This window comes from Thamnophis elegans, chromosome 6, assembly GCF_009769535.1.
Source record: "Thamnophis elegans isolate rThaEle1 chromosome 6, rThaEle1.pri, whole genome shotgun sequence".
Lineage (NCBI taxonomy): Eukaryota > Metazoa > Chordata > Lepidosauria > Squamata > Colubridae > Thamnophis > Thamnophis elegans.
In genome coordinates, this window is record NC_045546.1 from 39,860,296 (window position 1) to 39,885,152 (window position 24,857).

The 24,857-nt window shown below is 39.1% G+C and overlaps 1 protein-coding gene across 1 annotated transcript in view; it reads left to right on the forward strand.

The window, feature by feature from the left end:
* PTGFRN (prostaglandin F2 receptor inhibitor) overlaps positions 1-24,857 on the forward strand; it is a 102,603-nt gene that overhangs the window by 64,200 nt on the left and 13,546 nt on the right. Inside the window, exon 6 of the mRNA XM_032220340.1 lies at positions 10,491-10,910. Within this exon, the coding sequence (XP_032076231.1) occupies positions 10,491-10,910 (420 nt within the window). The remainder of the gene's footprint in view (positions 1-10,490; positions 10,911-24,857) is intronic.

Sequence of the window (24,857 nt, forward strand, 5' to 3'; positions counted from 1 at the left end):
TAAAAGAAAGTGAGAGAATGATGTCAAAGGACTGTAATACAGAAGATTGCTTCTTCATAGAGTAAGACCAGAATCAATTATTTAAATTCAAAGGCAGATATCTCTGTCAAAAATTAACAGAAAGCCATTTCACAAGGACACAGATTGCTTTCATAAGCAATGGCTATTTCTTCCTTGAGGATAGTATAAATAGAGACTGGAAGACCTTTTGTGAAGGTTTCATTGAACTCAGCAGATGAATGGATTGATCCCCAAAATTACTTTGAAGTCTATGATTCCCTTATTTATCCAATATGTTTAAAAGAGTAACATTTAAGGGTATATTTGAAGCAACATAGTCATATGACTGGTGTAGTCTAAATTGTTGTTAATGTAGGGAATATTACACTAACATTTGTTATCATATTTTATAAGGCAGTATAGTAGTTTAGATTCAAAGGAGAAAAGATGATACCATGAATGAAGTATTAATGCACTTACTTGTTGATATCTTCTTTCCCCCTTTCCCTTTGAATCTAGATTGCTGTTGAAGATCTTAATTATTCATGAATAAGGTCTTCTGTAAACCCCTTGGAACAGTTTCATTTGTAGTAACAAATGTAGTTGATCTACTTAATATAGTAAATTACATTAAAGTACTAATTGGTGAGCAATATTTTAATACTATTTCTAAAATCCAGTGACAGGGCACAATTAAATTAAAGGAACTATCCACATGCAGGTATCTTGAAAATATGTTTTACCTCAGTTGTTTCTATACTACTTATTATAATTCCAGTGGTCATAAAATATTTCTAGAAAAAAAATCTAAACATATTATTATATTTTAATTAGATATCTTTTGAAAGCCTCTGGCTAAGTAAAAGAGTACAAAATGTAAAATGATAATTTTCATCTCTCCCTCCTTTTTCTTCCTCATATACTTCCACTAGTATAATCTCTTCTCAGTTGGTGCATAACAGTAATTCCTTCTAGACAGGAATTCCCTGGAGTTTGTCGTAATAGGGTTGATTAGTTTAAGACATGTTTTTAAGTTCATGAGTAAAATGCTTATATCAGTTTTTCTTTTTAAAAAAACTTGCATCATTAGCACACACAAAACTACATTTAGCTATGTAGGGAATTAATTGTTTAACCTTAGTTGAGAGGAAATCAGTTGATTTCTCTCACTTGTTAGTAAGCTTACATTTTTTCACAAAACTGTCTTGTTTATCCTTCCTTATTCTACTATTGATTGCTTCTTTTGACAGATGAAGGATGACTGAAATTAGGAAAGTAGAAAAGCTTTGTAGTGTTTTTTAACTTCTTTCAAAACATGGTGATACTTTGATGTGTGGACCTAACTAAACCTTACCGATATTAATGGTAATAAAGTCTGGAGAAATGAAACAGTTCTCAGAAAGAGAGCTGTGTTAATCTTTTTGAACAGAAAACCAATAGTTATGTGGCTTTAAATGCAAGTACATGTATTACTGTGTAGGTTTTGTGGCTATTAATCCACTATAGATCTGATTAAGCCATTTCAATTATAACATCTATCCCATTGCAATTCTATGGCTGCATATTGTTATTTTATTGGTTTTATCTTAATTTAACATATTATCTCCTTTATTGTATATAAAAGGGAAAGGTTCTCGCACATATGTGCTAGTCATTCCTGACTCTAAGGGGCAGTGTTCATCTCATTTCAAAACTGAAGAGCCAGCACTGTCCACTGATGTCTCCGTGGTCATGTGGTTAGCATGACTAAATGCCAAAGGCGCACGGAACGCTGTTACCTTCCCACCAAGGTGGTCCCTATTTTTCTATTTGCATTTTTATGTGCTTTTGAACTGCTAGGTTGGCAGAATCTGGGACAAGTAACAGGAGCTCACTCAGTTACACGGCACTAGGGATTCGGACTGCTGAACTGCCAACCTTCTAATTGACAAGCTCAGTGTCTTAGCCATCTTTTTCTCATAGAAGGAAATAGATATTATTATATAAAAACATAAGAAATGTTGGTGATGAAGTGGAGAAAGTAAAAATAATTGAAATTGCAATATATACAAACATTTTTACTCAAATTGTGCTTTATCAGAGTTTTGCTAACAGTAAAAAATAAATAGTAAATAAATAGCAAACATATATAACAACTCAGTTTTTCCACCTGAATTGCCGTAATAACTTCTCTCATTAGATGAGTAGAGAGTCTACTTTTCAGTGTACTTCAGGCTTTACTCTTACAACAATCTAGGTATAATACTGAAAATCCAGAAGAATTTTGTGCAGACAATTTAAGAAATATTACTTCAGATTTCTTCAAATTTTGCAATAGACTGTTTACCCAATAATACGAGGGTTCTTCCCATATAAATACCTATGAATTAGTACCACCCCATAATAAACACAATTATGACACATGAAACATGCAAATGACATCTCATGCAAATGTATTAAGTAACGGCACTTGCATTAATGATCTAATCACATGCATTTAATCCATGCTGTGGATTACCCTTCCAAGAACTTACTCGGGGATTTAGAGGGTTCTCTGAGGATATGCTGTCAAATACAAACAAGATAGATAAGAAGTGCAATAAGCTAAAATCCAATGCAGGAGACCTAGACTGGAAATGACTTGTCACTTCTGAAGAGCTACTAGCTTGATGAATTTTAATTCTTTTTTGTAATACGGTAAATAAGATTTCATTCTTTTTTTTCTTGTTCATCTTTTCTTCCCATAATTCATCTCAATCCAGTTGTGCTTTCTTTCTATTTGCTTCCCTTCTCTTCCTCTTACCATTTCTATCTTTTCTGCTCTTCCTTTTCCCTCTGATCTTCCTTCTCCTTTTTCTGTCTCTTTCTCTCTCCCTCCTTTTTGTTGTTCCTGTTGGAATGGAGGAGGGGAAATAGGTGCATGTGTTAAGAATATATTCAAATTTAGCATGAACTAACAATTTAATGTAGCAATTTCTAACTGCTTATGTATGAACTCTTCATAATGTGTATAAATGTGAAAAGGGTTTATATTTATAGATCTTCCACATCACATATAATCTGCCCTTTAATTGAGTCATTTTCAAACATGCTGCTATTTCTTCAGTAACTGGATGATAGATGTTTCACCTTTCCCAATTTTGCCTAATGCTGCTTCTGAAGAGGCAAAGGGAGTGCTTTAAAAGTGTGCTTAAATGTTAACTACATCCTTTTTTGAACATTAATGATATAGAGCATACTAATTAACTTAGAACTGAAGAGTTTATAAAAATAGTTTAGAAATTAAGAAAGAACTTAATAGTTAAGAAGTGGAAACTGTTCATATAAGAAACTTATTTTACTGCTTCATTTTAAAATTAATTTTGCCACCTTTGAAGCATGTTTAATACTCAAAATGAGAACTTAGCGTACTTCTGTTGCCTTGATTTGTTCTCTTTTACCATTGCATTTGTATAGCATTGTATCATTTCCTCCTTTGTTTGGTGCTAATATAGTTGTCAGTGTTATCATCTTCTAGTGTTTACTTGTTGTGAAAACTGCTGCTTGAACATAACAAAATGTAATCATAACAACTATCTTGTGTATCTCTTGAGGAAGGGTGTCTGTAGTATGTGGTTTTTATTTGTGAAGTATATTGTGAGCTTGGAATAACTTATTTCCCCATTGCCTTGTAAAAGATTCACCTGTGTTTGATATTCAGGGTATTTTTTATTATAGGATAATGCATGGTTGTATAAACAGTTCTAAATGCCAAGCTAGTTCATTTCTGTAATAAGAATTCTGCCTCCATGGTACACGACCTGCCTTTTTTGTGCTGTAAATCTAAAACATGTGATTGTAGAAATGGAGAACAGATTAAGGAAAGTAAGAAATATTGTCAAGTACCAGAAATGCATATATATTACTTTAATTCAAAAATTTTACAGGTAGAAGAACAGGCTATAAATGTTTTAAAGTGATGCCTTTTGTAGAAATTTAAAGCAACTAAGACAGTGACAGAGTCAATATCTCTATATCTAATTATCTATTCCCCAGTCATGAAAATAGTTGATTTGACTTCTTTAGGAAGCAGTTAAAATTCTTTCCTATAACTGTCTCCACTACATATAGAGTTTGTTTTCTGCTATTACTGTGTTTCCCTGAAAATAAGACCCAGTCTTATATTTTTGGGTCTCCAAAATAGGTACTAGGTCTTATTTTCACTGAAACATGATTTCAGAGTGATCAGTCTAGTTGGTGTCCCCTTGCCATCTGAACAAAAAGTAGCGAACATGCGGTAGCCAATGTTCAGCTGCAGCCCAGTGCACTCTGGAGCTGTGCAACATATGCAGCACAGGTGAGTAGATTACCTGTCCAAGCAGCAGGTGGCAGCAGAGGCACAGGTGGGGGGATGCAATCAAGATGTGCCATGTGGGTCACGGGAAAGCCAAGAGTTGGTGGACTGGAGCAGGTGGGCAGCTGCAGGTGGCTCATCTTCGTGCGGTGGCGCCAGCAGCAGATGGTGGCAAAGGCATGGGGGAAAGCACGCAATGCAGACGTGCCGTGCGGACTGCAGGCAAGCTGAGAGATGGTGAGATAGAACAGGTGGGTGGCTGCGGGAGGCTCATTTTTGCATCTCTTGGCTTGCCTGTGGCCTAGTGGAATGATGGGATTGACTGCTTTCCCCTGTGTCTTTTTCTGCCTGCTGCTTGGACAGGTAATCAAGTCACCTGCACTGTGCAGGCTGCATCTGTTGGCAGACACAGTTGGTCCCCATGCTGTTTCTGGTGCTGGCCACCCCCACCCCCAGGCTGACTAGGATTTATATTAGGCACATGCTTAAAAATCAGGGTAGGTCTTGTTATCAGGAAAACACTTTGTATGCTCAATATTGGTAAAGCGCTTTTTAATTAATTACTGGATAATTCAATTTGAATAAAACCTCTGTAAGTTCAAACAAAATTCAGTTATACCAATTTACTTACAAATGCAGATATTTAGTTCAGCCTGATTATTGTTTTATGATATCTAAGATTTGTATTGATCTGATTTGTGGAGAATTATGCAACATATTTGATATAAATTTGTTTTTGTAGAATATACATTTATATTCTAAAAGAAGGTTATTATAATATAAATTTCTTTTTACATTATAAAAATTCCCAGTGGTTTATAGCTAATAAGAAACTTGCCAGATGATGTGAGAGAGAAAGTAGCTGTACAATATTTCTCAACAGGAAGCAATTTAAGATCAACCTGAAAAGAAGATTATTACAAGAAAAAATGGCTTGCTACAATATTATATTTTTAGGGTTCTATGTTAATTCTGGAATTTTAAATTTTTAAAAATAATTTATGGGGTAAAAAAAACTAAACTTCCTTTTACTGTACTTATAATAACAGTAAAATTATCTCAGAACATGGCTTAACTCTGTTTATCATTAACTATCCATTGTGGAAAAAGTATTCCCTTTTGTTCAAATGTGAGAAGTTGAAAGTCTATGGTAAAACATAACTATATTGTCATTGCTCATCATATGTTATTTAGGTGAGATGCTTGCTGTAAAAAAATTGATTAAATAAATAAAAATGTCTAGGGCATCATATGTCAAGGATTAGAAGAACATACATTTGGAATTTTGAAATTATTGGTTCAAATGGTTTTATTTATTCCACTGTGTTTATCTGGCCACATATTATGATCTATATGATAATTTGTGTGCATTTGTTGCAGCAGATTGAGGTTTGTAATCTACTTACGAAAGATCAGGACTTGAGACCACGAAGGAAGAGAAACAGGTTTATTGGATGCATCGAGTTCAGCGTGTTCACACACCAACATCTGAACTGCCCTGGCTACGCCCAGGGCAGTGATTTTATACCTTTAATCAAACTTCGTCAATCAGAGGGCGTTTAAAGAGGCGTATTCATACAAAACGTAAAAACCCCTGTTCAGAACAGGGAAGTACATCTTGGAAAAATACAAAAGCAAATATTCATACCAACAGTTTTCTGCAACTTCTCTGTACTATCTCTCCCCCACGTCTGGCTTCCTGTGCCCCTCCTTTACAGAGTCTTGCCACACTGTTCAGCCCTATTTGTAATATGAGGAAGTTAAAAGTCAACTTTGGGACTCCAGGGCACTGGAGTAAAAGGCTAAACTAAAATGAATCTATAAGGTCCATTCTATTAAGACCACCTAATCTGGCCAGCCACTGGTGGGTTTACCTGTGCAACCCATGCTGTATCACATTGATGCTCTGCAGTAAATTTATTTAACATTTATTATTGCTATCTAGAATCATGTATGTCAGTGACGTGCGGTGAAGACGAGAAGGAGTGAGGCTCCTCAAGGATGGTGACAGAAGGGGCTCCGGACTCCTGTGCCATCTCCCGCCCGTCTTCCGGGACTCGCCCAGCCCGGCATGCGGCACTTTAAAGTGCATGCCACCGCCCCGGCCATACAGCAGGACCTCCTTTATGGCCGGAAGGCACGCCTGCACTTTAAAGTGCATGTCGCCGCCCCGCCATACAGCGAACTATATGGCCGGCTCTGGGGCAGCAGCATGCACTTTAAAGTGCCGGTGGGCTGTATGGCCGGGCCCAGGGCAGCGGCATGCAATTTAAAGTGCCAGCGCACCTCCCGGCCATAAAACAGGACATGTTTTGCTCTATGGCGGGGCGTGGTGGCGTGCACTTTAAAGTGCCGGCGTGCCTTCTGGCCATTCAGCGGGACCCACCATAGAGCGAAACATGTCCTGCTTTATGGCCAGGAGGCGCGCTGGCACTTTAAAGTGCATGCCGCCGCCCCGGCCATACAACGGGACCCGCTGTATTGCCGGAAGCCGGCGTGTTCTGCTCTATGGCAAAGTGCGGCAACATGGCTTAAAAAAATTAAAAATTAAAAAGTGCCAGCCCGCGCGCCAGCAGAGGCAGCTAAAACATACACACACAGACACAAATTACTTATAATAAAACAAATTACAATTACTTACAAATAATTTTGAATTCCTGCCCCCTCCCTCTGACCCACATACCTTTTCCAGCTGTGTCAGAGGATTTCAAGTCTCCTCTTGTCCGCCATGATGAAAATGTAAAAAGAAAAAGGCAACTTAGGCAAGAGTTGCTACTGCCAGAGCAGGAGGCGAGAGAACCACGTGCCTCCTTTGCATAAGGAATTTTTCGCCTTTTAACCCTTGCTTAACTCTGAGCAAGAGTTAAAAGGTGAAAAATTCCTTATGCAAAGGAGGCACGTATTTCTCTCGCCTCCCCCTGCAGTTAGCACTAAGCAGAGTCATCCACTGTGACTCTGGCAGCAACTACCTTAGCCTTTTTCCTTTTAATTTTTCTTTTCTTTTCATCATGACACTGGTGAGGCCCTGCCTCCCCTGACTGCACGCCCCTGATGTATATAGAACTTAAATCATGATTAATATTTGTATAAGCTTAAGTTTAATCCATGCAATTGAAAAGATGATTATAACTTTTAGATGGTTAGGTCTGTTTTTAGTGTCTTCCAAAATGTGGTAGTCTGACAGGAGAACCTAATTTTCATATATGCCTTCTCCAAGGCTTATTGAGGCTAACTGCAGTAACATACAGTCACCCAGAGTTACATCATAGAGAATATCTGCAGCATAAAAATGTAGTACATAAATAAAAATAAAAATATATTTATTTGTTATGTTAATATCCTATACAATCCAATTAAGTATGTTCAGCTTCTTAAAAAATAGTGTTGCTATTGTTATAACTATTATTGTTTGCATAGTAGATTATATGGTGTTGCCAAGAGAATATTTGTGCAGTGTTCTTAAATATTTATCTCTTTCTGTGAATCATACAACTAGTGATGTAATGACTATTTATACAGAATGTCTTTTAGTAGAATAGAATACAATTGAATACAGTAGAATACAATTGGTAACAATGCTGGTTCAGTGGTGGGTTTCAAATTTTTTTAGAACCTCTTCTGTAGGTTTGGCCTGTGTTGTAGGAGTGGCTTGGCGGCCATGTGACCAGGTGGGAGTGGCTTGGCGGCCATGTGACCGGGTAGGAATTGCTTGGCAGCCATGTGATCAGGGTGGGAGTGGCTTGGCGGCCATGTGACTGGGTGGGAGTGGCTTGGCAGTCATGTGACTAGGTGGGCATGGCAAACTTGTAAAATGTGATGAAACTCACTTAACAGCGCTCTTGCTTAGCAACCAAAATGTTGGCTCAGAAACTCTGGCATTTGAAGCACGCAAGTCTTAAAGCTGTCAAGTTACAAGATCCTTGCACCCCTAACCCTTTAGAACCCCACTTCCAGGTGTGTTCAAACTTGACAGCTTTAAGACTTGTGGACTTCAACTCCCAGAATTCCTCCTCTCACTCTTCATCTTGATGATGGGCAAGGGGAGGGAGCTGGAACCGGTTCTAAACAGCACTGCAGATTTGTAGAACCTCTTCTATAGAAGAGGTTAGAACTGGCAGGAACCCACCCCTGTGCTGGTTGTATCTTCAAAATCATTTTATTCTCCATATAGTGACATATTAATTACTGTACATTATTGAGCAGTACTGTTTTTGTTTGTTCATATGGGAACTTCCAGCCTGTCCTACAAATCAGATTGTCTTGTAAACAGAAGAAATTATATAAAGAGATGATATTTTGCTAGCTACTAAATTGATTTCAGGTTGGTTGCTGTTAAAAAGTAAGAATAGATGTAATTAAAACTATCCTGTTTTACAGTAGTTGTAGCATGTGGATGTTCTATCACTGGAGCCTTTTAAATAGGGACTGTACAGCCATTTGTCTGAAACGGTATAGGGCAGGGGTGTCAAACTCGATTCATTGAGGGCTGCATCAGAGTTGTGTTTGACCTCGGGGAGTGGGTGGCGTAGCCAGGGTGGACATGGCCAGCTCGACTCATGTCGAATACTCTGCTAGTGAAAACAGTTCGGGAGGGTTGCGTACGGCCTTATCGAGCTCCATTTTTGCTGGCAGAGGGTTGCAGGAGGCCATTGTAGCTGAAAACAGAGAAGCAGAGGCACTGTGGGCTGGTCCTTCACTTTTTCAAGGGCAGCTCCCGGGCCAGATCTAAACATCCACGGGCTGGATCTGGCCCACAGGCCTTGAGTTTGATATCTCCGATATAGGGTCTCCTACTTAAGCAAGGGGTTGGACTAGAAGAGCTTGAAGGTTCCTTCCAACTCTGTTATTCTATGTTTTATGTTCTGATAGGAATGTAAAAGCAATTCAAATAAAAGACAATTACAATAAAATTGCAAAGGTGAGAAATTCTAAATTTCCAGTGTTCTATTATTTTGAGATACATTTTAAGGATGAGTAATCATCATGTCATGAATTATTCTCATATTTGACAGATTACTGTATATACTCGAGTATAAGCCTAGTTTTTCAGCCCACTTTTTGGGCTGAAAAAAGCCGCCTCGGCTTATACTCGAGTCAGTGAAAAATTTGCCCGAAATGGAGGAGAAAAAGGGGCGGGGCCATGCCGCTGGGTGACACTCGTGAATGGCCCAGTGCCCCTGTGAGTTTCCCTTCCCTCTGTGTCAGTTTGCCGCGCAGCGCGCACCGTACCATCCCCCCTCCTCACGTTCTAATGTAATGCAGGGCTGTCTTACGATTCCCCTTCCTCCCCCTCCTGCCGCTCTGCAACGATGTCCCACCTCCTCCTTGTTATGGCAAGCAGCCACATAGCGATGTCCCACCTCCTCTGGTACAGTGATCCAATGATAGGAATCACTGTGCCGTGTGTCATAGGAGGCGGGACATCGCTCCCGCGGCTGCACGGGACATCATCATCACAGCGGGACATCAGCATCATGAGGTGAGTGAAGTATTTCATTGAATACACCGCTAGTTTACTGTTTTTCTTTGAAATAAATATTCAAAAACATTATTGGTATCTATTTTTATTTTTGAAATTTACCGGTAGCTGCTGCATTTTCCACCCTAGGCTTATACTCGAGTCAATAACTTTTCCAGTTTTTTGTGGTAAAATTAGGTGCCTCGGCTTATATTCGGGTCGGCCTATACTCGAGTATATACGGTATTCCCTAAACCAATTATAATAGGAAGTATTACCAGTTTAGAAAAGTTCATTTTTTTCTGATGCTGTTCAGGTGCTCATTTGTACATTTTTTTAAAACAAAGCTCTAATTTCTTATTAAAACTCAGTTAGGACTTCACTCAAGAACATGTTGAAATTATCAGTATGTAATTATTCTGTGTGCTTTCCTACTGTTTTTGTTTTAATGTATTGTCAAAACCTGCTATTAATTTGCACTAACGCTTTGTGTACGTTTGGTAATAAGCACCATTGAGTACAGGGAAACTGCAGAGCTGCACACTATCCTGTGATGTTTTGTATGTCTACATCTAACTAATTATGGTGCAGCCTTTCATTTCTTTAAAAAAAACTTGAAATAGTCTGTATGCTATTAACAGCATAATCCCTTGCTTACTGCATAACGTTTATCCACCATTTGCTTGCTTCTTATGTCTGTGATTGCTTTCTTCTTCCCAGATTACACACTGACTGTAGAGGCTGTGAAGCTGAAACCATTCTTCATGGCAGGGCATACATTTGAAATGACCTGCAAGGTATCGTCCCAGAACATCAAGACTCCTCGTTATTCAGTCCTCATTACAGCAATGAAGTCTCTTAGTGATCGGACAAGAACAAATGGCACTACTCGTATCATTTCTCTCAATCAAGATTCAGTAGTTAGACGGGAAGACTGGACAGACCAGGACCGGGTGGATGGTGTAGTCTTGGAAAAGATCCAAGAAAATGAGTTCCGCTATAGGATGTACCAGACTCAGATTTCTGATGCCGGGCTATATCGCTGTGAGGTGACCGCATGGTCACCAGGGGGTGGAGGCAGATGGCGGAAGGCAGTTGATGGCTTCTCCAATCCTATCCAGATAGACTTCCAGACATCAGGTCAGTACAAATGCCAGTCTGAGAACAGTTTGGAAAATACGCCTGTATCTGTGTTTATGAAATTAGTACCAGAATTTTTCTAGGTTTTTGTTTTAGTACTACTAATGATAGACTGGACAACTCTAGAAGAACTCTAACTTTGGTAATAGTTTTGCCCCAAACCTTGTCATACACGAATTTGCAATTTGAAAAAATATAAGGCATGAATATATCCAGTTTGATGTGATATTGTTATTTCCTCTTCCATCAGAATTGCCTAATGGTAGCAACACTCCCTGCTCTTTCCATAGTATCTACAGTGTTCTTGCAGCTGTAGCTATCAGCATGTCAGGGGTGGGTTCTGATAGGCACTACTGCCGGTTCGCTCGTGGGCGCACTGCGCACGCATGCACAATGCACTAAAAATTGTTCTGCGCACACACAGAAGCAAAATCCCCGCAAACCAGTTCAGTGGTGTGGCAGGCCTGGGTTGTTGCCGGTTCCAGCGACCCAGGCTGCCAAACCACTTCTGATTTGGCTGAACCAGTCCTAACTGGTAGGAACCCACCACTGCAGCATGTATTCCTACCCAACAGCTGAAAAGGTTATTCAGAATTAAGTAAATATACACATAGCTTTGATTTTATGGCACTTAGCATTTAACTTTGCTAATTTCCTTTTCTATTATACTGAAAGAAATTAATTTAAATCTGGAAAAGACCCATAGATTTTATGGTGAGTAGTGTTTAAAGATATTAAGCATTACTTATCAGTCTCCCCTGTACCACTTCCCATTCCAGACCATAAATCACTCTTGTATAAAGAGCTGGTAATGGTGATACTTTTAATAATTGCTTTTTACCTATGGAAAGAAAAAGATCACATGCAAACACAGGTTATACTTTATATTATGTATGGGAAAATAAGCATTGGTCATACCTTCAAAAGTATTAAATACGTGATAGAGAAAGTATATTGCGAGATATTTAAGGGAGGAAAAATGTCAATTTCCCACGCAGTAGCAAAATAGCAAGCAATTTCTTAATTGCAGCAGAATCAAGCAAATATTGGAAATTCAGAGCCATAAAATTTCAGCTGTGAAAATAAGACTACAAAAATGTTTCCATTTTTCCTTACTTTAATACTTCCAGCCTATGACATTCTCCTTTGTTTAATGAAGCAGCTTTCCTGCATGCTGCATACCTTCTCTCAGATGTGTGGGTCACTGTAGGCCTGGAGGCAAGTAAAAGCTATCTATTGTATCGCACACCACCATGGTATTTAGACTTTAGTAGCTATAAACATGGAGAGCATGAAGAAAATCGATAAATCAAAAACTTGCAGCCAACTGAAGATCCTTATAGTTCGGAAATGCTTCTTTAACTTAGGATCTTCCTTCAATAAACACAATTTGCTGTATTTATAATAAATTGTAACGTGGCTCCAGTCTATTTCCTATTCTTGGCTTAGAATATTGTTTCACAAAACTGAATTGGTTTTCCTTTTCCTATATATTTATATTTTGTTTTAGTATCATTTAAATCAATACTAGAATAATAAAGCTGTAATTTTCATTATAAAGTGCTGTCAACTCAGATAACAGCCTACAATTTAGGAATGAAGTAAATGTAGGAATATTTAAAAGAAGTCTAATATTTCAAATAAATAATTTTCATAGTTTTAGGATAGGTTTTGTGTTTTATATTGATATTTATTTGAAGTTGGAAGGACTTGCTGGCACCAGAAAAATAACTAATTTGGTTTCCTTCCAAAGTTGCTTCAAGATATCAGTTTTCCTAAATGTTTTATGTTTCAAGAAGAGTTTTCATCTTTACAAATGTCTAGTCAAAATGAACTGTCTATGGTTCCTTTTTCCCCCCTCTCTTTGTAACTTAGCAATAGCAGTTAGACTTATATACCGCTTCATAGGGCTTTCAGCCCTCTCTAAGCGGTTTACAGAGTCAGCATATTGCCCCCAACAACAATCCAGGTCCTCATTTTACCCACTTCGGAAGGGTGGAAGGCTGAGACAACCCTGAGCCGGTGAGATTTGAACAGCCGAACTGCAGAACTGCAGTCAGCTGAAGTAGCCTGAAGTGCTGCATTTAACCACTGCGCCACCTGCAGTGCTGCATTTAACCACTGTTATTCAGTGAATATTAATTAGATGCAGTTAGGTCATACTAGAATCTTTATGATTTTACACTCTATTTTTTACATTATTATTCAAGTTTTACAAAATTATATCATCTAGAATTTTCAATCAATTTATAGTAATGGTAATCAGTTTATAGTATGGTAATGCTACAGGTAGTTTTTGATATATGGCCAGTCATTTAACAACCATTTGAAGTTACGACTGCATCAACAAGGCTGCTTTATAACTCATAAAGCACTTCTCATTGTCATAAAATGTTGTGCTAGGCACCCTGTAGTCCCATGATCCCATTTCAGGTGTTTGACAACCAACTTGCATGTAGTACGGGTTGCAGCATCTGCAGTCATGGAACAGCAATTTGTGAGTTTTTTGCCAGTTTCCATTTTTAAAAAAGCCCATTTGGGAAATGAAGTAGCTTAATGACTGCATGGCACTTAACAATCACATCATTCAGACTTATGATCACACGATTGACTTAATAACTGCTGTAACAAATTATTTAAAAAATCAGCTCCAGTTCCTCAATTTATGGCTGCACTGATTTACAACTGAAATTCCATTCCAGTTGATGTTGTAAGTCAGAAACTTCCTGTATTCTATTCCCGAGATTCTTAACAACATGTTTAATATACAACTTAAACAGCATGGAGATAATATGTAGTTTTGTCTCATTCCTTTCTTTATTTTAAAGTTCTGTTTCAAATTAAGTTCTTACAATTTATTTATCAATCTATTTACTCATCACATTTCAACACCATCCATCTCTCCTAAGTGACTCTGGGCATTTTAGTTTAAAAAAACCATAAAAGCACTAATAAAAAAAACTTAATATAATTTCTTGATCATTGTAAAGATTACTCTGAAGAATAATCAGATGTTCTACAACACCCATTGGATGTGATATATTCCCATTGTCTACCATAATGCTTTGGTCAATAAAAAAAACAAATTTCCTTAAATATTAATATTATATGAAAACATCTAATCATGTTTGTGTGTGTGTGTGTGTGTATGTATGTATGTATGTATATGTATGTATGTATGCTGGTCTTGTTGTATTTGGGTCTTTTCCCGTGTAAGATTGAGATTGTTTTGGCAACATTTCGCCGAGGTCTCACTCGCCATCTTCAGGCTGGTGTGTTGAGCTTAAAGGGTGGCCAGAGCTGCCATCTTTCTATAAATCTTGGTGGGTGGGTGTGGAGTGCTGGCTTTGTTTCAGTAAGTGGATTGATTGGCTGTGTGGCTGTATCATGATTGGTAGATTGGTGCTGATTGAGTTTCCTTATGTTATACCCATATTTATATATATGTTGTTATTCTTATCCCTCCTTTATTTGACTATATCCTGTATCATAACATTTTCCCCCTAATAATCAAAACTTTAATTGTATCTAACTTAGTTTTATTATTATTGTTGTTGTTGTTGTTTATATAATCCAAAGGGATTGCTAATCTTCCTTACATGGATACCATTCAATATTCATATCCAATTATAGTCATCATAACACTGCACATTGTATACATTAGTAACATTATTAGTTATTTATTTAAGCTATATTTATTGTCAATAAATTTCACTAAGTTTAACTAGTTTTAGATTTTATTCTTCCATCTATCAACCTGTATCTTTCCAATAGCAAAACAGTCTCATATCTTCTGCCACTTGTGGTACCAGTCCTCTAATCATCTTCTTGTCAGCTTTGTATAGACTTCTGTTAGCAACTCCTTGCTTATAAGATCTCTCATACAATCTTGATGTCCTCTTTTTGTTTCCTTATTCAGTTTATCTTTGATTTTCAGCAGTGTTATCAGTGCTCTTGCTAATAGAATTTCTCTCTTTAAATCCATAGATTCTCTAGTTTTTTCTTCTTCTGTAACTTGCCCTCTGGAATAGATTTCCTCTCCATTTAATTCCTCTTTCAGTATTCCATTCTTTCCATTTTCAGAGACAAACCAATCATCATAAATACAGCAGGTTTAATCTCTTTATATTCATTTTCCACTTCGATTTTTTGAGTTTCAACAACCCCGTTTTGCATTTGATAGACATCCTCAATTTCTTCATCATATTTTATTGTTATATGCTCTAAATATTCTAGTTTTTCTCTATTCTTTCATATGTATGTGATAATTTCTGCATTTCTGAAAGTATCTTTTGCAAACTTGAGACTTCTATTTTCTTTTGAAATTGTGCAATTCTAACAAACACAGCTGCTCTAGCTTAGAAGGTTAAAAAAATTAAAGCATAGATTCATAAAGAACGTTGTTTTCACTTTTCTCTGATTAGAAATATACTTCAAAGGGACATCTGTGTGCTTCCCTTCTTATCACTCTCTGTTGCCAAGCAGTAAAACCTTGTAGTGCCAAGTCAAAACAATCAGTGTAGAAAAAAAAGTGTTCCATTTTCAATACACAAACTCCAATCAACAAATTCTCCCAGCCTCCAAGCAGCGGTAATACTGTTAAAAATCTAATTTCCTTTTGTATCTTTTTTGTATTTCAAGTTAGAAAAAAGTCTCCAATCTTTAAATGAATTAGAAAAATACCCACAGCAATGGAAGAGGAAAACTTTAGTCCATAGGTTACTGTTCTGTCCCCCCTTCACGGCTCAACAAACGGCCAGACAAATAAACTTAAAAGGAACTTTCTTTATCAGTTCTCAGTTCAAACTGGCTTCGAGCCCAAAAATAAACTAATTAAAGTCTCTGCCAGAAGATAACGGACTGAACACAAATCTTTCTTACTTCAATACAAGGTGAATCAAACGAAAGCAAAGCCCTTCTTCCAAAGTCTCTACAAATCAGGGTTACAGAAGTCAAACCACTTTTCCAAGTGTAGAGCAAAGAAACCACGATCAAGGATCAAGGAACGCACGAAGGAACGTTGACTCCTGCAACTAGGGTGTGGCACCATCCGTCCTTTTATCTCCAAAACCCCACTAACCAGCCCCAGCTGCATCGTTAATCTTGCATTCCGAAAAGACTCACAGAAGGCTGCTGCTGAGTCACAACAGGTTACAGAGAACAATAAAAGAAAAAATAGAAGAAGAAAACTTAATCCATCCGTTTCAAAATGCTTGCATAAATTCCATCCATGAAGATATCATTTAAAAAATAAGATAAATACTGTCCACCATTCAAAATTTAATTCTGCCGCTTGATTCTTCTGTTCTCCAATTTAGATTAATTTTAAGTTTTTATAGGCAGTCTCTTTTTAAAACAGTAAAAGTTCATCACCAGCTGGAAACACTTTCTCTTTCCGTATCCTCCCATTTTGGAGCCGCCCCAACTTCGTCAGCCTTGGCAGGATTTTTTGTCGCCCACTTGAAGAACTTCTCTTGCTTCTTTCAGGGATTTTGCGGTCAGCAAGACGTATTCTTCCTGTTTACCGTCTCGTCAGGATGGTTTCGGTCTGATTGAACCACCCAGCGGGAGAAGTACTGGCTGCAGTCTCAGAGCATCGAGACCGCGTGTCCATATCGTCACAACGTTGGTTCCTCCTTCCGGTTTTGTTTCTTAGTGAAGTGGAGTGAGTTTTGTACGTGTGAGGTGATGGATTCTGCATAGGGTTGGAGTTGTTTGGTGAGGAATTTGGCAAGATTCTGTAGAGGTGAGCCTATGGAGCTGACTATGGGTCTGAGTGGTGTTCCTCTTTGTGTATCTTGGGGAAGCCATAGAGTTTGGGGCATCTGGAAGATTTCTTTCTGTGGGTGATTCTTTGCTGGATCTCTTCACTGATAGGAGAGGCTTTTATTTTGGATTTGGTGATTTTTTTCAGGTAGGTGGTGGGGTCTGTGTTTAGAGGTTTGTAAGCAGGGTCTTGGAGTAGGGTGGATAGTTTGGCTTGGTAGTCAGACGTGTTCATCACCACTGTGGTGTTACCTTTGTCTGCTGGGGAAAAAAGAAAAAGCACTCACAAACCTCAGGAAAGACAACAACATAATCATTCTCCCCTCCAAAAAACTGAGAAACAGAACAGAACAACGGCATCGCCCTCCTCTCTTACATCAAAGGCACCACAGATGAAATCAGCAAAATTCTCCACAAACACAATATCAAGACAGCCTTCAACACTGACCAAAATATAGCCAACATCTTAAGAAACCCCAGAGACAAAGTCCAGTTAGAAAACCAAGTAATCTACGAAATACCATGTGAAATCTGCCCTGCAACATACATAGGACAAACAAACAGGAGAATAAATGCACGCATCGCAGAACACAAGAATGCAGTAAGAAAAAAAGAAAAAAATTCCTCCCTTTTCCAGCACCTTAAAGCTACAGGACATGAAATTAATTTTGAAGGAACCAGGTTAATTTCCAAAACTGAACACTTCAACAAGAGAATAGTTATGGAAGCTATCGAAATAGAGAAACACCCCCACAACATGAATAAACGTGACGATACCTCCCGCCTACCAGACATCTGGAAACCAGTCCTGGTCAACAAACGAGCCCCACCTACCACCCAGGCCATTACAACACAAAACAATAATGGACCCACAGCCAGCACCAATCTACCAATCATGATACAGCCACACATCCAATCAATCCACTTACTGAAACAAAGCCAGCACTCCACACCCACCCACCAAGATTTATAGAAAGACAGCCGGTCTGGCCATGCTTTAAGCCGAGAACACCAGCCTGAAGATGATGAGTGAGATCTTGGCTAAACGTTGCCAAGACAATCTCAATCTTACACGGGAAAAGACCTGAATACAACAAAACCAGCATACCTACACCTATGAAAATCTATAGATAGATAGATAGATAGATAGATAGATAGATAGATAGATAGATAGATAGATAGATAGATAGATAGATAGATAGATAGATGATAGATAGATAGATAGATAGATGATAGAGAGAGAGAGAGAGAGAGAGAGAGAGAGAGAGAGAGATAGATAGATAGATAGATAGATAGATAGATAGATAGATAGATAGATAGATAGATAGATAGATATTTGGATCTGTTAGAAATGTTGGGTTTTTACAATGTCTTTTATCTTTTCTAGTAGCTTTTCAGATTTTCTTCTATGCAATCTTAATATACTGAATCTGTTACATGCATTATGACACAATACATACATACATACATACATACATACATACATACATACATACAAAACGCTGAGCTTTTCTATTGATTGTTACATCTCAATTTCTAATGAACTTGGTTCCTGAATATATTCTCTATCTAAAGATGTTTCTGTCATTCTGTAATCCCAATTGTAAAAGTTTTCAAATACAGTATTTCCATCTTCCTTAAACTTCATTTGCTTCTACTAGATCTGTTTCACGGTTACTTCTGAAGAGTTCTACCTTTGCTGTGAAGTTTCTTATGATTTCTCTGATCTTTGAAAAATATCTCTCATTTTCCGTTTCTTTTTGTTTTTATGAATTCATTGACATCTTGTCTGCAATATCTTGTCCTTTCTTGCTTGACATTTAAAGTCTGTGTTCAATTATGCATCCTTGTCGCTGCTTAAAGCTTTTCATGCTTTGCATTGCCTTGGCCATCATTATGATAACCTGTTATGAAAGTCATTTGGATCCATTAGAAATGTTGGGTTTTTACAATGTCTTTTATCTTTTCTAGTAGCTTTTCAGATTTTATTCTATGCAATCTTAATATACTGAATCTGTTACATGCATTATATTTAAGTATGTGTTCTCCAAGTCAGATTTTGCTGGTATTGAAGAATCTTCCCAAAATTTGTTTAGCCTATCTCCTGCATTTATGTGGTCTAGGATTACCAGATATCTGAACAGGCAGAAGAGGACACTGACAATTGGGCATGAGGACAAGTGGAAAGAAAAGGAATACACTCTTAATTGTTTATCTGCCCTGACATCAGTGGTGGGTTTCAAATTTTTTTTAGAAGCTATTCTGTGGATATGGCCTGTTTTGTGGGAGTGACTTGGTGGTCATGTGACCAGATGGGAGTGGCTTGGTGGTCATGTGACTGGGTGGGTGTGGCCAACTTGTAAAATGTGGTGAAACTCACTTAACAACGCTCTTGCTTAGCAACCAAAATGTTTGCTCAGAAACTCTGGCATTTGGAGCATACAAGTCTTAAAGCTGACTCTTGCACTCTTAACCCTTTATAAAAAAGCCTCCAGGGGTGTTCAAACTTGACAGCTTTAAGACTTGTGGACTTCAACTCCCAGAATTCCTCCTTCACTGCTATTGCTGGGGTGCCACCAGGACAAGAGCGATTTTGGGAGGGACCTTCCCTCCCCCTTCAGAAAACCCATGCCAGGAGAAGAAGCAGGCTGGTTTGAATGATGGCTAACAGGCGGTTTAGTGGCCAGTGAGTGTCTCCTTCACTTGTTCGACCAGACAGAGAAAGAAAGGAGGTCGCATAGCCGAGGCAAAGGAGCCTGCAGCGTGCTTCCTTCACACTTTTGGGCAGTGGAGGTGCTTTCTTGCACGGCTCCTTCACTGCCACCCATCTGGGTTCAAACCAGGCTGCCTCCTATCTCCCCACATGGGCGTTCTGAAGGGGGAGGGAAGGTCCTTACCTCGTGGTGCAGTTCCAGGATGGCGGGAATGAGATATTCTTTTTTTACCAGTACGGCTGCGTAGCCTCAACCCCTGCCTTCCTGCCACCTCCAGTCCAGCCCCACACAAACTCCCCGCCAACCTACTGACCTCAAAATACTCTTCTGGATGGCCTCTCCTTTGCATCCTGTTGCCGGCTGCAGCCATGTCTGGGCAGGTGCTACGACCCCAAAACGGTCACATGACAGTGGCAGATGGGCCCTCCTGGTTTCTTCTGGAGGGGGCAGGCAGACCGGCAGAATTCCCCCCCCACATCCACAGCCACCTGCAGCCTCGGAGCCTCGGTTGAGCGGGCAAAGGAAGTAGGTGGGCAGGGCAAGCATGGCGTGGACAGGCGGGGCAAGTGAGTGAGTGAGCAGCGTGGGCAGGCAGGGGGGAACGGGCAGGGGATGGGTAGGCTAGGGGAGGGAGCATTCTGGTATGGGGCCTCCTAAAGAAGGGGTATGAGAAGGCACCCTAAATTTCACCAACTGGTACCTCTGTACTAGTGCATACCAGCTGAAACCCACCCCTGCTTGACATCTGCAATAAAAGTTACAGCAAAAAAGTACTAATATCCATATGTATATGAAATTATTGTTTCCTACCTCAAAAAGATTGGTTTCTCAATTACAGGAATGTGTTAGAGCCACTTATAAAGCTAAAGGCTTCAGTGAATAACTGATTAAGGTCTTGTCAGTTTCAGATGGTAGTGCAAGTCCTTCAGATGGTACTAATCAACTAATTAAGGTCACAGTGCTGAATTTGTTAACTTGAGGTCAGTATTACTTATAGTATTGCAGAAAAAAAACACTCAGGTATCTTCATAGATATTCAAAAAGTGAAACAATATTTGATTTTAAGGCATTGTCTACCAGAGCACATGAAGACAAAAAGGAGAATATATTTGGTAATTTTAATATGGTCCAAATATTTCTTTTGCATTTCCATGTCCTGTGCCCCATTCCTAATACTGTGTGCTTTCTAGTAACTGCATTTGACATATTTAACAGATATCTTAAATGTCATGTTCACTATCCCTTTTATATAATATGCATCTATAGTAGGTACATACACTTTTATAACATTAATATTTCTTGATGCCCCATAATTCTAGTAGATATAACCCCTTGTTCAGTTAGAAGACATTAGCTTTTTGAGTATCATTGCCTTTCTATTTTTTTCATGTAGTCTCATGACCTGAAGTGGCTCATTCTTGATATAATGCATTAATGCAGACAGAATGGAGTTGTTGGTCAAAAGACATTTACTCAGTGACCAAGGTACAGTTTGTTCTATATTTAAGTTGTACTGAAATAATATGTATGAAGTCTTGGAGTGGTCTTTAATCAGGAATAGAGAAGCACATTTGTACAATTGTTGCTAGAATATTAACATGGCATTTTTCAAGCTTGTCAGATTATTAGGCAATAGTGATCCATTATTCTGATTTAATTGTTACTGGGTTTTTTTCTGGTGTATGGAAGAAAAAGTCTTAGCTAGGCTGTTAATTGATGCATATTGCTAGGATTATATGATGCCTAAGCTGAGAGGTTTAAGACTTTGTGGGTTATAACACCCTAAAGTAATAAATGAGTTGCATAAGCCTACACATGGTTTATGGATGACTGGGCAAGAAATAAACATACCACTTCCTCTTAATGGATGACTGGGAAAGAAATAAACATATCACTTCCTCTTAAAAACATACTTCTATATGTAAAATATTAATAGCACTTAAACTCACCCTGTTTCCCTGAAAATAAGATGTCCCCGGATAATAAACCCAATGAGGTGTTTGAGCTCATGTGCTAAAATAAGCCCTCCTCTGAAAATACTGTATTTTTCAGAGTATAAGGTGCTCCGGAGTATTAAACGCACCTTAGTTTTTGGGGAGGAAAATAAGAAAAAAAATTCTGCCTATGCCTACCAGCATCTATGGTATTCAGCTGACACTTGGTAACAAGGTCAGCCAATGAATAGGCATAGCACCTAAATCCTCATTGGCTAATGAGGGCTATTTTGACTCTGAAATTTGTTGTGTGAGCAAGGAGACAGGAAAGAGTCTGGCTTAGCCGAGAACTGAAAGCGAAACTGCTTGTGTTTTGCTTGAATTTACTGCTACCTTGGAAAACCTGCTTTTGGTATTGCATCGTATATTATTATTATTCTGAATCCTGCTGAATCAGCTACTGTGCTTTCTGAATGTGATTGCTGCTGCAAACTGACCAGTTAGGTCGCTTTCGCACTTATTGCAGCCTGATTCAGCACAGCTGATTGGCAGGTGGATCAGACTGCTGGAATACCCCCAATCAGCTGTTCCAGGCTGCAGAGATTGCCATAGACCATTGTTGCCTCCATGCCTCGCATTTTTGGCCTCTGGTGGGGTGGATGGGACTACATTCGTTGTATAAGGCACATCCAAATTTTAGCCTCTTTTGGGGGGGGAAATGTGCGTCGTGTACTCCTAAAAATATGGTAAGCCCTCCCTGAAAACATTGCAACGCAGCAGTAGCTGTTTGCTGCCTCCTGCACCTCAAAAATAATACAGTTTTCCAAAAAATAAGAGCTCCCTGGATAATAAGCCCAATCAGACTTTTGAGAGCATGTGCTAAAATAAGCCCTCCCTGAAAATATTGTAACACAACAGTAGAGATTGCTCAACTACATAGGCAAGCCTTTCCTGAACTTAATACCCTTGGTATTATTTTCACAAGTCCTATTCTTTTGCTATTTTCCTGAAAAACATTTAAAAAGGATTTCTGTTTTCTACCCTTGGATGGAAATATGCTTCAGAAATTATGATATGGCCCTTTGTCAGTTGATGTCCACAGTTAAAGGATAGACATTTCTTCTAATATTTGGTGGGATAATTATATTTTAATAAAAACAGTGCATTGCCACACATTTTTTAAACTTCCATTTTTATGTTTTAAAAAATATAAAATAGTTATAAACTTATTAGAATTAGAGATGGAGAAAGTCTTTTAGGATATCTAATCCCATCTAGAATTAAAAGGTTACTGTAGTTATAATGTGAGAGAGAGGAGGGGAGGGAGGGGGAGAGAGAAGGGAGAGAGAGAATATACTTAATATATTAGAACATCCTAATATTTAGAAGAATGTATATGTTGTATGTATGTTGTATTCTTATTTTGATAACAAATAGCACCAAAATGCAAAAATGTGAAATTTTCCAGTAAACTCCTTTATTGTTTTATCTTAATAAACTGCCAGATTCAGGGGAGGCAGCTTGTGGGCTTAATTTCATTTAGGCCTTAGACTTCTTTTTAAAAAAGGCAATCAGACTTCAGGTAAGACACTATCTCTTCCCTGCTGCTAGATTTTTGAGAAGAAACAGAAAAATATAATAGCTTCAGGAAAGTGTTAAATAAAGAAAATGGATTCAGAGTAAATGCTACATTTTTTTTATTCAGGATTCTTAATTTTTTTTTAACATAAACCATTGTGTAACAACAATACATTAGTTCTATTGAAACATGGTGCTTGAATTTTTTTTAAGTTTCCCATCCTTACTGCTCCAAGATAAGAATTCGACTGAAAGGTATAATGTTCTTTCAAAATAGATAATTTACTAAAAGTTAATAATTGTTTTTGTAGTTTGAATGTTTATGGATTCCTAAGCTAGCCTGGGATATTTAAAGATTTCCTGTGAAGTCTAGTTGTCTAACCACTAAAGCTCACCTCCCCTATTGAGGAGTTTATCCATTCTTCATCCATTTTTCCCCCCTATTAGTCTGGGAAAAGTTAACCTTCATTTTCATGCCATTGCTCAACAAATGAATCACTTGTTGGAAGGAAGTAAGGAAGTAGATTATATAGAGCGAGGTGAAAAGGAAAGATAGGGTTAGAAATGTACCTTTTTAAAGATGCTGGATAGATCGCTGTGGGGAGGATTTAATAGTGAAGGGAAGAAAAACTACTTTGGTACTTGAACCAGCATCCATTATGCCCTCAACTCCAAGTTTATGTATCCAAAGTGAGTTCCTGGAGAACAATCCAAATAATCTTTGTAAAATTTATCTACTAATAATTACCGTATTTTTTGGAGTATAAGACACACCGGAGTCTAAGACACACCTTAATTTTGGGGGAGGAAATCAGGAAAAAACCATTTCTGCCTGTTTCCCAGCAGCATCCATCAGTATTCATCTGGCTAACGTATTTGCTGCCTTGGTCACAGCCTGGTTCCCGAAGCCGCCCGGGGGAACTGCGATGAAAGCCAAAGCCACCCGGGGAACTGCCATGGGGATGGGAGGTGGGGCAGGGGATGGGGTGGGGTACGCATCTTACTTGAGTCTGGCAGCTCCACTGCTTTTCTCTCTTGGCCACTCTGTGCAGGAAATATCTTGCACAAAAACTTCACAAGGTTTTCCCTGCAAAGACTGGCTGAGAGATGCAACGCAGCTGCCAAACTCATTAAGATATGCATTTGAGAATGAGCCACAATTTGGGGGTGGCAGGTAGGGCAGGGGATGGGGAACTTGGCATCCCTGCCAGCGGCAAAGAAGTGTCCCAGGTGCTGCCGGACTCTCCCCTCCCCTCGCTTGTTGGGATGGGGTGGTGAATGCGCCTTCCAGACCTGGCACCTGGCAGAAGAAACTTCGCCCAGTGCGCTGCCTCTGCTCTACTGTTCGCTGTTATATGGGAGAGGGGGCAGTGACTGCCTGGGATCCTCTAAATCCCACATTGACAGCCGAGTTCCCTTCCCTGGTAGGCAGGACCAGCACCGGGTCCGCCCGCTGCTGAGCTCACTTCGGGCCTGCAGCACCTGAATGGGTGCACCAAGTTAGCAAGTCCTCCCAGGTGACCATGGCCTTTCAGGGAGGAGAGTCGGGCTTGGGACTTGCTAGCTGGAGCGGCACCCATGCCGGCATTGCTGCTTTCTCCAGGGACCAGAGCAGAGGAAGGACCGGAAAGACGTGTGCGGCAAAGTCTTTGGGAAAAGTCCCTGGTCATCTCTCCACACCTTGGGTCATCCCAGAAAACCAAGCTGGGATACTTTGGCTGCCCCTGCTTGATCTCTGCCCACGGACTCCCTTAAAGTGATAGAAAGAAGGAGGAGAAGTGTGCGCAGCTCTTTCGTCCTCCGCAGAGTCACATTATCTTTTAAGCTGGCCAGATCCGTTTCAGGCAACAGATCTGGCCAGCTGAAAAGAGAATGCGAGTCCATGGTGGGAGGAGGCTTGACAGGTATAAGAGGGGCAGTGAGTGCTTGGCAGCTCCTGAGGGGGCCAAGCCCTC